General features: G+C 44.0%; 1 protein-coding gene across 1 annotated transcript in view; it reads left to right on the plus strand.

Annotated features, from left to right (window-relative positions):
- LOC144820278 (uncharacterized) overlaps nt 1-13678 on the plus strand; it is a 988894-nt gene that overhangs the window by 672545 nt on the left and 302671 nt on the right. The window contains exon 29 of the mRNA XM_078677866.1: nt 7771-8314. Coding sequence (XP_078533992.1) covers nt 7771-8314 — 544 coding nt within the window. The remainder of the gene's footprint in view (nt 1-7770; nt 8315-13678) is intronic.

Consider the following 13678-nt stretch of genomic DNA (forward strand, 5'->3'; position numbering starts at 1 on the left):
TTTTATTAAATAAAATGGTGTAAAAGGATGGGGGCGTGGGCTTATATGGCACTGTCCCCTGAATCAGACCGGACATTGAGGTGGAAAAGAAATTGAAAAGTCCCATAATATTTTACTATGGAGTTCCGAAAGCATTCTTTCACCATTCCCCCCTCCCCCCCCCCCCACATGCCCTAGGAGTTTATTATGCTTTTTTTCTAACCGGCTTTGAGACTTCAAGAGCAAGATCTCAAATCTTCAAGGGGCTGCTAAAAAGATTGATTTTTGGGAATCTGGCTCTGTAATAATGAAACCTAGCTGGCTGCATATGTTTTCTACCCACATTTGTTGCCAATCCATAGATTAGTTTTGGCAATGTTTGAAAAAAATCTTCCAGATCTGACTGCCCATGAGTTTTTGAGTGCCCTCTAACCCTTTTTGAAAAGAACTGCCAAAAAATCTATTGTGGTTTAACATTTCATTTAAATGTTCGTACAGATTTAACAAACAAGATCAATGTATTTCGCAATTTCCTTTCCTTTGAAAAGACTTGGGGAGCTTTTCCTATGGGCGGAGAAACACAGCCATAACTACAGCATAACTAATGAACAAATGCACAAAGATTTGGAGAGCAAATGGGTGACTGTTGCCTCTCTGCAGGTGAAATTTTGTCTCATTCTGTTAAGCTGTTTCTTGGCCTGTCAAACTTAGATATGTCTCAAACTTCACGTAGTTGCCCGGCCAGGTAATTTTGTTTAAATAAAACATGCTTTGTTCCAATCCAGCAAAATGGGCTGGGTACCTGGCCCTGTTATTAATCTACACTCCATCAGGTGCCACAGCCCCAGCCTCCTCGAAAGGTTCTGTCATCTCACCAATCTTTAAGAGCGGCGACCAGTCAAAACCTGAAAACTACAGATTGATATCCCTTATCGATAACGAGGCGAAGTACTATGCGGGCGTTCTATTGAAATGGCTCTTTGACTGGGCTAATGTCACTTCAATCCTTTCAATTAATCAGACTGGGTTCACAAAAAATACAATACAAAGCTGCATTTGGCTGTCACACGAAATCTGCTCTGGAGCAATTTAAAGAACTCTGATGCACCTCAAATTCTTCGTAGCGCAATCGAAAACCTAGACACAAATACTTGGGTCAGAATAAAGCTTGTCTACGGGGCTAACCTTTTCAGGGCCATCCCAACTTCCTGAGGGCTTAGGCAGGGTTGTGTCCTGGCCCCAAAGCTTTTTAATCTATTCTTGGCAGACCTTTGGTTGCCTCTCATGCTTGAAGCTCTGCCCATTTTCCCTTTTCCCTCTCAAACTTGCTATATGCGGATGACTTGGTGACGATCAGCCCACCAAGGTGGGGATGCAGCGCTTTCTGAATACCATCCATGACTTACTCATTAAGAAACAGCCTGGCTATCAACACTATGAAAAGCAAATTAATGAATTGCTGTAGGAGCAGCAAAATCAGCTGGTTCCTTGATTCCAAAAAGGTCGAAGAAGTCACCAATTACAAATATCTCAGCCTCACATTCGACAAAGGAAACTCCAAGCTGTACAGGGAGGAAAAAAAGAGGAAAGGGCTCACCCTGGCAGCAGGTCTCAGGGTACTTTTCAGGAACCTGAATGGGCTACTGTACAGCCCCATTTTGGAAATAGCTAGGGCAAAGACAGTCCCAACTCGGGCGTATGGAAGCGAAGCTGATTTGAGTGCCCGTGCAATGCCCTGGTACCCCATCTAAGACTGCGGAGACCTGCATCAATTTTATTGTGAAATCGAGCACCCCACCTGTAACACCTTCATAACAAATTGTTGTTGCCATGAGCCAAGATAATGATGTGTTAAAGTTGAGACATTTACCCATCAATTGTGGAACCAGGACTCTAGACCACTATCTAGTGACGAGTATTTGAAGTTCAAAAATGTAAGAAATGAACTTTCAGTGACTCAAGAAGGCCTCATTCTGTGAGGTACATGAATTTTTATTCCCAAGAGTCTGCTACAAGTGATAAATGTGTCTCATGGGGACATCAGGGAATAGTTGCCACCAAGAGCTCTCCCTGACAGTCTGGTTTCTGTATCTCAACCAAAGGGTTGAAAAAGAATTAGAGACTTGTCTTATATCCAACTGTCTTTCTCCTGAAGTTATTCAGCAATCTCTGAACATGTCAGAATTGCCACATGTTTTGGAGAGAATTGTGGTTTATTTTTTTATTCCTCTTGAGAATGGACATCCTCCTCTAGTCATTGATAAATACTCCTGTTTTCCATTGGTTGAAGACCATTCATCCACTAAACATGAAAAGGTTATTCAAAGATTAAATGGCATCTTTGCAATATGGGGTGTACCTGCATTCTTAAAATCTAAATCTGACAACGGCCCACCTTTTAATAGACGCAAATTCAAAGACTTTCTTAAATCACCTCAATATAAAGCATTAGAAAAGCACTCCTCTTTGGCCCCCGCTCAGCTCATGAGTACTCCAAAGAAAGCTTTTCAGCGTACTGCTTTGGAAAAGCTCTTCCTCCCAAAAGAATGTAAACACTACTCTTCGAGCTTACCATTAGACCCCTCACTCCACGACCGGGGAGAGCCCTGTGCCTCAAGTTGGAAAAGTCATAACGACCAAGCTGCCCCAATGCACAACATCTGATCCAAGAACGAGGAACACATTCATACTTCTGAGACTGGTCGCTAAAATAAAAATATATGCTGACAGAGGACTTCATTTGAAAGCTGTTGTGAGAAGTTAGCCTGGCATATGATGTCCACTAGTTCTAGTGGGCACCTTGCACCAGTCTAATCGACCCTTATTGATGGTGGTTGTAAAGTCAACCTTATAGAAAGCTATCCTAGTGGTAGCGTGAACCAGCAATCATCAGGCTAAGACTTCAGTAGGAGAGTTAAGCAAGTTGTTTTACCAATTATAATCCATTGAATACCAAATGAAAGCACACCACACAAGGTATATATCAAATATATATGTATTTAATCTAATCACAACCCCTCTGCACTCTTTGAGGTCGGAGGTAAAAATACAATTCTAGTCACACAATTAATATACAATAAGTTGCACAGTATACGTTATGCCCTGGGGCCTCACAAACCGTATACTAAGTAAGTGGTATAAGAACCACAAGATAATTAGACAACAGGCCTGGGGCCTGTGGAATCGCTGGGGCTACTCTAATCAACCAAAGGCTAGGAAGTAGGAGGCCCACGGGAGACGCGTGCAGTGTCTAAACACAGGCGCGGGTTACCATTGACTTTCTATGGAGATGGTAAAAGTTACAAATATACAATTTAAGGACACTTCCGGATGGACTAGGATGGAACCCTTTTAAACTAGGACACTTCAAGAGTCAAGACCCACGGGAGCACCGAAGTACTTGTTACCTCACCCAGGGAAGCTCGGTGCATAGGTGTCTTTTCGTGTCCAGTTTCGTCGTCGTATTCTATGGAGAGCTGCAAAGAAGTGCTACAGGTAGGTGACCAGAGGGAAAGTGTCCGGGTGGATCCAAGGGTGGATCAAAGATCTGAAGAACCTGAGAGCAGAAGGGACAAAGTTTGGGTCACTAGCCAGTGACCAGGAAGGAACCAGGTGATGTCGGGTGATTTGCATATAGCCATGTCTGAAATGGGGTGGCTGAGTGGGCTAAAGAATGGTGATGGATTAAACCCAGATCAGTTGACTGGGGGTGAGTGTTTGATTTGCTCAAACGCTCCGTCCATCATCCCCTTTTGTATCGCTTTGTTCGCCCTAAGTGTGGCAGGGTATGCTCAGACGTGAGTCCCTTGCTCACTTGGCCACTGGATTCAAGATAGCCTGGCTGATGAGGATTATGAATCCGAAACCGGTCCCAGGATGCTTGTTTCCGGTCCATGGAAGACATGGCTTGGCATTTCGGGCTGGACTGTTCCCATGAGGCACAGGGTCAGACTGATTTGCATATAGCCATGTCTGAAATGGGGTGGCTGAGTGGGCTAAAGAATGGTGATGGATTAAACCCAGATCAGTTGACTGGGGGTGAGTGTTTGATTTGCTCAAACGCTCCGTCCATCATCCCCTTTTGTATCGCTTTGTTCGCCCTAAGTGTGGCAGGGTATGCTCAGACGTGAGTCCCTTGCTCACTTGGCCACTGGATTCAAGATAGCCTGGCTGATGAGGATTATGAATCCGAAACCGGTCCCAGGATGCTTGTTTCCGGTCCATGGAAGACATGGCTTGGCATTTCGGGCTGGACTGTTCCCATGAGGCACAGGGTCAGACTGATTTGCATATAGCCATGTCTGAAATGGGGTGGCTGAGTGGGCTAAAGAATGGTGATGGATTAAACCCAGATCAGTTGACTGGGGGTGAGTGTTTGATTTGCTCAAACGCTCCGTCCATCATCCCCTTTTGTATCGCTTTGTTCGCCCTAAGTGTGGCAGGGTATGCTCAGACGTGAGTCCCTTGCTCACTTGGCCACTGGATTCAAGATAGCCTGGCTGATGAGGATTATGAATCCGAAACCGGTCCCAGGATGCTTGTTTCCGGTCCATGGAAGACATGGCTTGGCATTTCGGGCTGGACTGTTCCCATGAGGCACAGGGTCAGACTGATTTGCATATAGCCATGTCTGAAATGGGGTGGCTGAGTGGGCTAAAGAATGGTGATGGATTAAACCCAGATCAGTTGACTGGGGGTGAGTGTTTGATTTGCTCAAACGCTCCGTCCATCATCCCCTTTTGTATCGCTAAGTAAATTGCAGGCAAGTGCACAGCCTAGATACTACTTATGATTGTGACAGATTAACTCCACCTTTTTAAAGTGTCACCATCCCGTCTACCTACCTCAGATTCGTAGATCCGAAAAATTGGCAGCCGGAAAGATGGTGGGAACAGCAGATGTCCATGCAACAGCAATGCTTCAATAAACTGTTGTGATTTAGCAACAGGTTCTGTGCAAACTGAGATCTCACTGGTAGCACTGTCTCCACGAGTCTAACTTGTCCTACACAGCTTATCCTTCATTGTGTCTTAATGATCATCTCCAGCAGGCAGTTTGTTCTGTTCCAGATCCCAGCTTTTGTGTGCCTTACTCAAGCAGAAAATGTTGTAGAGTCAGCGCAAGCTTCGCTAAAACCCCCGAATATCTACAGTGTATTATTCACACACATTAGTTTGCTTCTATTCTGTCCTGCTGAATACAGTTGGTCAATCCATCTTCCCTGACACAACCACTGTTTTTTTTATATAGTAGTTCTATATTTTGCTTTTTTCCCCCCTCTTTACTTTTTGTCCATCCACTCCTCTCCATACCATGTTCTCACTCTTGCGCTTCTCCTAAACTCCTCCCCCTTTACATTCTCTGCTTAAAATTTACCCTTAATCCTGTTCCCTCCTGCACTTCCCAGTCTCATCTTTTACTAGCATTGTCATGCTGTCTTTGGCTCTCCATCCTTTTTCCACTGCTGATGTCTGGATCTTGCTTGCACTGTAGTACTTAGCAGGGCTCTTTTTCTCTCCCACCTTGATCTCACTGTTCTAATCTCCTTTCCTGTCCCCGCTTTCTGTATTTCAGAGCTTTACTCTTTCAGCCCAGCATATCCTTGAAACCCCCATTTCCTCTAAGCAAAGTCCAACCTGATCCTCTGTTTTGGCTTGTGTATCTTTTAATGGTTTTAAGACCATTGCAAGATGTCAACTGAAAGGTGGGCTCTAATCCCCAGGGGTTAGAGAAACCTTTACTGCAGATAGAAAACTGGTTTAGTTTGTTTTCACAAACAGTTCTCAGACATTATACGGATATTTTCAAAGGAAATGGTGGGTAATAAAAACACCTTTGCCCTATAACGCTAAACCTACACTTAATCCGAACTCTACTCTGGAACTACTGTGCACAGATGCCTGATCTGTCTCCAGGGGGCAGTTAGGTTTGGTGCAGTCTTCTGTTTGTAGCCATAAAATAATTATTTGAATTACTTATAACTTTGACTGTATATGATAAATGTGAACAAAACATTTGAACAATAAAATGTCCTTGCTGGTCTGGTCTTGGAAATGTGTGGTTTTTATGGGAAAGGACCCGAATTGCATTTTCCATTTAAACTTCCAGAGGAAATTCTTGATTAATGAGAACGCAAACCTCCTCCCAATGACCAAATTCAATGGTGCAAGGGTAACAACCCAGGATATGGATGATGGACACCCTGAGTGGCGCGGTGGCATGTAGCAATGACTGGTAGTGGTTGCACAGCATTATTGAAGCCACCTGATGGACATGGGTGCAGGTCATTAACGCTTTGTACTACATTCAGTAGCCTCTCAGTATAGCCAAAGGAGTCTTGCGGTGACAAAAGATGTAGGAGGACCTCGCCTTTTGGAAGTTGTAATAGGAACGCATGCCAGGCCCATGAATTCGGAAGTGGCAATGGGGCTGCCTTTGATTTTCTTGGACAAGGTGTTGAAAACATCACTGTACAGAGCATTTACGAAGGACATGCCCTTCAGGCTTGTTTGCCTGCAGGATTCATTGGGTAGTCTTAAGGTATGCCATGTGAAAAGCGATGCGTATTGCTGAAGGCCCTTTCCTGTGTGGTTTGAGAAGGAAGGGTAACCGAGAAGGGCGTCACAGTTCTGCAGAGTTCAATTCAAGTGAGGCAAGTAGCATTTAATGCATAGGCAGGAGGAATGACTCGTGTGCAGTTCTGGCTGTGTAGCAGGATATAACAGAGCATTATTAAATTGCTAAATGGTTTGGATGCCTCTGCTGATGGTCTTTAACTCCTAAACCTGCCGACACCCCTCACCCACCTTCAAGTTATGTCTGCATAGAGCAGATTGTGTAATGACAATTGAAAGTATTCTGGAATTCTAATGTGTGCCCTTCTCCTGCAGTGTGCTGAGCACTGTTAAACACTGAGTCAAGTAGGCACTGAGTAGCGCCCATTGGGTAGTCTGAACAGGAGCATCAGGGCTTGCCCGCAGAGATCTGGCGGCATGGGCACTTAGTGCAGGGCATGGCTGAAGACTGTACCCAAAACCTGTTGGGTGTGGCTGAAGCAACTCGTTCCAGAGACGGGACAAGCATGCCCACTGTATTGCAGATGGCAAAGTCCCGCTTCTGAATACTGTTGGAGGGGAGAAATCCATGTGTCTTGACCAACAGTTACTATCATCAATGTGTGCTGATCGATATGTGCTGCTCGTCACTGTATTGATAATATAAGCGAAGACTTAACTAGGAAAAACTGTCATTCTTTAAAATTTTACAAGGATTGTGAGGGGGCAATGCTTTCCTCCTAGCCTCTTGCTTTCCCTCTCCTGTTGGCCAAGGTCTAGTGTTTTCTCACTATCCATTGCTTGGCCTTATGAAGCCCCAGCTTGTAGTGTGATGCAAGTAAATGCCTGGTAGAACTGTTCAAGAGCAGTAGTGAAGGCCTGGTAAAGAGACTTTCAACAGTGCTACTATGCTAAGACACAGGACTAGCTACCCCCTCGAACTCCACCTAGGGTTGAATCATGTCTTGCTACAGCCTTGACAAGGAGCTAGCAAGCATTAGTAAAGCAAAATGCGCACATAATTAATACTCCTAGTTTTCCCTGCAATATCTCACTCTAAAAGGAATGGTAAGTAAGTGGAATGTCTGAAAAGGAATTGAAAATCGTGGAATAAATATAGAACCGGGTATCGAGGTGTATGTTATTGATAATCATTGTTACAAATGTTTTCTGATTTTCCAGATACCAATTGTTTTCTAAATTCTGACTGACTGGTATATTTACTTTTTATTTGTAGATTTATTTGAGAAAACTGCCCGCTTCCAATAGGAAATCTCTACCAGACCACAACAGTATCCCTCTAAACAACGTGAATGTGATGTCTTCCTTGGACTACGTTGTGCGGGAGCGTGCTCTTTACTTTGCTGTCACCAAAGGGGATTATATTGGATTGTCCAAGCTCAAGGACTCTGGTGCCATGTCCTGGAAAAAAGTCTTGTTGGTGGATGATACAGTAATCTCTTTTGCTGTGGACTGGGTGAGTGGCAACATGTACTGGATCAGTACCCGAAAGCCATACATTCAGGTTGCCACTTTCAATGGCATGTACACAGGTGTGCTGGTCAGCGATGGACTCCACAGCCCGTCTGCACTCGTGCTCTACCCACCCACCGGGGTCATGTGTTACGCTGACTTGGGCACAGAGGACCAAAAGAATGCTCCAAAGATAGAATGCGCTTCCATGGACGGAAGCCGAAGGAAGGTTCTGTGGAAGAAGCTGAAAATGCCAGTTGGGCTTGTGTTTGCGGATAATGGAGCGCGACTTTACTGGGCTGATAGATGTAAGTAGAAGCCTATTCTTTTGTAAAACGTGATAGATATGCACTAATCCAGTTTTCAAGGTCTTCAGTAGCACTCATGCCACTTGGGCACTCAGTCGCATAGTTAAAGGGCGTTGTGTATTCATTACAAAACATGACAAACTAAAATTTTGGAAATAGAATGTTGGGGTTGGAAGAAATAATCAATTCTGACTATATCTTTCAATACTTGAACTGTTTGAGGCAGTTTCTGTTCTATAATCTGTGAACTCTGAGATTTTGAGGTAAACCCTGATGTTATTACTCCTTCTACAGTTCTTTGAGCTTCTTGAGTTGAGATCATATTCATTTGGACAGTCAAAATGTGTCTACCAATTGCTTGTGCAGCTACAGATCATATTATTTTTTTTACCAAATCAGAAATAATTGAAGCAGTAACACCTGGGAGTATCACTGTCTGCATAGTCAAGTGGTGGGGCAATCTGAAACGTTGGAAAAGTTCTCTCAATCTGTATTTCTCTTAGTTCAACAGAAGCCGTAGCCACTGTTCTACTTGCTGGTACACTTATCGATTAACAATGCATTCAATTTTTCACCCCCTAAATCACTATTGGTTTAAGGCTTTTTGTCATCCATAATTTCCTTCTCCTGTATCTGACCCTTTTTGCCTTTTGTCCTCTTTACTGATCTCTTGCTGTCTTTTCCCACAAGCTTGAAGCTTCAAATTGTTCTGCTCTAGATGGTGACTTTATTTCAGATAACATTTCTCTTAATCTGTCAAATTGCAGTTCAAAAGTACCATGTTTTGGAAAACTCAACGGCCCCTCTTTCTCAGTAACCTTGCACCATTGGCAAATCCATAAACATGAAAATTATCCCAATTTCGTTAACAGAAAATGTGCAGGCGTACCATCAGGTGGGGTCTCGTCAACTACCCACATTCAATTTGTCGATTTACCTCTCAGAATAGTCTTAACCTTTAAAAAACTTCATTTCTGCAATAATTCAATCCAATGTTTTGACTCAATTCAGTAAAGTCACATTTTCCCTCCAATCCTGTTACAGTTTAACATTTTTGAAGACTTTCAACCAATCTCAATACGGTAATCACACACTGGACCTATCACAGTGCGGCACACTCTGATGTCACTTCTTCCTCCTCACAGCGGTTCACCCTCCTTCACAATCTCCTCCTTACACATTCACACACCGCACTCATAGTATCAAGTAACTGTCTGTCCACCATATGACCGGACAGCCACATAACGGACTGTCTATGAAATGACTGGACAGTCTCAAGTAATTGTCTGCCTCAACTCTGGCAGCTGTCTGTCTGCAAAATGACCGGACAATCACCTCAGACCATCTGCCCATGAACGGCCAGACAGTCCTGGTAACTAATTGATGGGATCCTCTCGCTCGAATCCATTCACAAATAGTGACCCACGACCTGTGTTGGCCACTCGAATTGCTGTGGTCCGCCCTTGTGCACTAGCTTTCCACACTACTCTATCAAACTCTCTCACACATGTTCCCCATCTCCAATGGGTCGTCTATAGAGTTTCACGGCTGCGCCAATCACTGGTCAGACAATTACGGCACTGGGTGTCTTCTACACCACAAATCTATCCCGGGATCTTAGGCTACTCGTCGAGCCTGACATCAAAATCATCAAATCATATCAAATGGACCACTTGTGTTCGGCCTGAAACCAAAATCACTCTACTCCTCTCAACTCCGCAAGACATCACTTCATCAAATCACTACAGTCTAATACACTCCATATGCAATTACCGCAACTGGAATTACTGCAAACCACAATCTAATCCAATGCAATTACTGCAAATGCCATTACCTCAACCCACTATCTAATCCAACGCAATTACCCCAAATGCAATTACTGAAATCAAATAACCGCAAATGCACTGCTCCCTATTAATACTCACACCTTCAGTAACTGCCTTTCTGGACTGCCTTCTAATACCGCTTAGCCAGTCTTCAGGTTCTGGCATTTGGAGTCAGAACTTTTTGTGGCTTGGGCCTTATTCTAACTTGTTTTTTGTAGCTCCATTCAGGTCATTAACCAAAACTGCTCCTTGTGGTCAAGGTGTTTAACCTTACCTCTGCTACCATCCTGTTGAAGCAGAAATCACACAGCTATTGCTTTGGAAAATCTAGGAAATGTGGCACCTTTACATCTGATTACCGCTACTCTAGTCTACGCTTAAGGTCAATGGATCTTTGCCACCGTTTATGACCAGGGAGCTCCTACATAAACATGAGAAATTAATAAAATGCAAATAAACATTTTAGCCGTTGTGAGTACTTCTAAAGGGATTTATTTTCTAATCCAAATATAAGAATCTGACTTCATTCAGTAGTCTATCTATTAAGTTACAGAATTCATAACCGAAAAATGAAGTTAACACAATGCATCATAATTTGCAATAGGCGCTTTCCATAAAGGAAAAAATTCCTACTCTAAGACAATGGGGCACAAATGATGTCAGTCAGAACTCATGAAAGGTTCTAGAAGCAAGAGGGACCTTTGCATTAAGCTATGTCAATCATTAATAATTGCAGACTCTCCCATGAAGAGAAATAATGCATAGAGCAAACAAGCCTTGACAAAGCCAGTTAGTCGCAACACAAAGCTTGGGGATGTTAAAGTCAGAATGGAAATAAACCTACATCTAATCTGCCTACGTTTTGCTCTCCAAGGTCTGCCCTCTCCTTCACTCCATCAGCAAATCACTTCTGCTTGCCTCCCTTCATTTCTGCGTCTGAGTCTGAAACTCCTCTGCAGCCTTGCGTCTCTAAATCTGTCTCTCTCAAAGGGCTCCGAAAGAGTGCCTGAAAGTGTTCTGAAACTCCTAACTAAGAACACGTTTATCAGAGAATGTTACAAAGCATGTAGCGTGACTTTTTCTTCCAACTGGAATCCAGCATTCTCCAAATGGATGCCTCCACCCATCGGCAGATTTCATACGCCATCTCTTACAGGCGAAGATCCTTCCCACTGCATATTCTGCATCTTTATTGATTATAACTTCATTGCATAACCTTCTAATAAAACACATTTTATTTCTATCTAAACACATAACTTGAGCTGCAAAAGAACGTTTTAGTTAAGCAAAAACATTAAACAGGATAGTGCACTTTTAAAATAACGTGCGTTTTCTATTCTCACAAAACCATAGAATTTAAATGAGGTTTTGTTCAACATTTTCAACAAGTACAGAGATAAAGCTCCCACCGAGGTCACAGCTGTAAATTATGCCATTGTCTCTTCATATGGAGAAAGAAATCCCTTTGCTTATCTTGAAGGCCTACAGAAACTCACAGAGCAAGAGCTGAATTAGAGCTGGTTCTGTTTTCTACTTTCTAAAATGTCATGCTAATTCTAATAAAAGTTATTTTCTAAAAATAACATTTTTGCAAGTTAAATCACATTTTCATAGTGAGAACAACATCTAACTAAACACATCTAACTCAAGCTATTAATTAATTGTACAATGCTTTACATGAATTAATAAATGGAAAGTGTCTGACTAAAATATATGAATTTCAAAGCTCATGTTTTCACTTTGTAGCACAAAATATCTACTGTCACTTTTAAAATGCAATTTCATTTCTGAAGCAAAGGCAGGTTTTCCTTTAGTGGTGCTACATTTATTTTAAAGCACATGTTTAGGCTCTTTCAGACGTGACCCAGACCCACACTGGAACTCGAATGATTTATTGGTCTGCACTAGTGCTAGATCCCAGTTGCACTTATGCTTGCTGTGAGAAGTTGGCCTGATATATAGTGCTCACTATTCTAGTGATCACTTTGTATCATACCAAACAACCCTTATTGATGATTGGTTGTAAGTCAACCTGATAGACCAGCTATCCTAGTAGCATGGACAAGAGCAGTCTTTAGGCTAAACTCTAGAGGGCGTGTTAAGCCAGCTGTTGTACCATCACATTTACCCTTTGAACACCAAGTGAAAGGACACCACACAAGTTGTTATGAAAATAAAAGTATATTTATTTATAACAGTACTACCCTGAACTCATTATGAGTCAGGGAGCTAAGCACAACACAAAACTCTTAAGAAAATACTTTGTCGCACAATTTACACAAATGCCCGAGGGGCACGAAAAACCATATACTACAAAAGTGGAATGCGAATTACTAGCAGGTAAGTAACTATTCTCAGAGGCTTTGGGATCGCTAGGACTACACTACTGAACCTTTAGATTACTAGCAGGAGGCCTAGGGGGATCGGGTGCAGTGTGTGCACTCTCACGCGGGATGCGGAACAAAGTCTATGGATGCTAGAATTCGTAAAGTTAGTGTTATCGGACGAATCCGACTAGGTAGAGCTGAAACGAAAAAGGATCTGGACACTTAGATAGTTAAACTATGCTGGAGCACCGAAATGCTCAGGTTACCTAGCCCAGGGGCTGCGGCTGCATAGGTCTGAAAAGATGTTGGGAATCCTCGTTGCAGTCTATGGAGCCTGAAAGAAGTTGTTGCTGGCAGGCGACCAGTGATGAAGTTCGATGTGATCCAAGCCTGGATCGATGAAGATGGATACCTGTAAGCAGAGGGGACCAAGTCCTGAATCAGTAGCCAGTGATTAGGTGGGCACCAGGATGGCACCGGGCGAAGTCACCTCGACCAGGTGAGTGGGCGACGCTGGGCTCTGCAGTCTCTCGGACCAGGAAGCGTTGTCGGCGACCAGGATGGAGGTGCGAGCTGTCCCACGAATGCGTCTGCTGTCGACGTCGCTGGACCCAGGATTGGGGCAACAACTCTTGGCAAATGCAAGCCCACGCGGTGGACTCAAGATGGCGTCTGGAGTGGACCAGGAGGGTCCGGGGTGCTCCTCTGTTGGAGGGGAGCAAGGGCCAGTCTGGAGCAACCAGACCAGCGGTGTTGTCGTCGTGGTTCGTCGTCAGAAGGGCCACTAGCCAACGGGCAAGTGACCTGGACAACGCGGTGAGCAGCAAAGAGCAGAAGGGCCCCACGCAGATCTCGTGGATGCAAGGGGGCTTGACTTCGGAGCTGGAGCTGCTCAGGGTCGGGGTTTCTCAAACCCCAAAGCACTCACTCGAGGATCCCTCGGTGGTCGTGCTGGGCAAGCGTCGTGCAGTCTTGAAGATGGCCGGTCCCTCGAGGTCTCGTCACACCCACGAATCTCAGCTGGGCTGATGATGCAGGTAGAGGTCAGAGGTGCCAGGGAAGCCGGTTCTCGTCGAGCTGGGCAGTCTTGATCCGGAGGAGAGACTTGCAGCAAACCGCGATGCTTGGATGGTGCCTGCGGGTGCAGGGTGACTACTCCTTAGTCACAAGGGAGAAATCTTAAGAAGTCTTGAGTTCCTTTCGTGGAAAGT

Source organism: Lissotriton helveticus, chromosome 2_1 (genome assembly GCF_964261635.1).
Source record: "Lissotriton helveticus chromosome 2_1, aLisHel1.1, whole genome shotgun sequence".
NCBI lineage: Eukaryota > Metazoa > Chordata > Amphibia > Caudata > Salamandridae > Lissotriton > Lissotriton helveticus.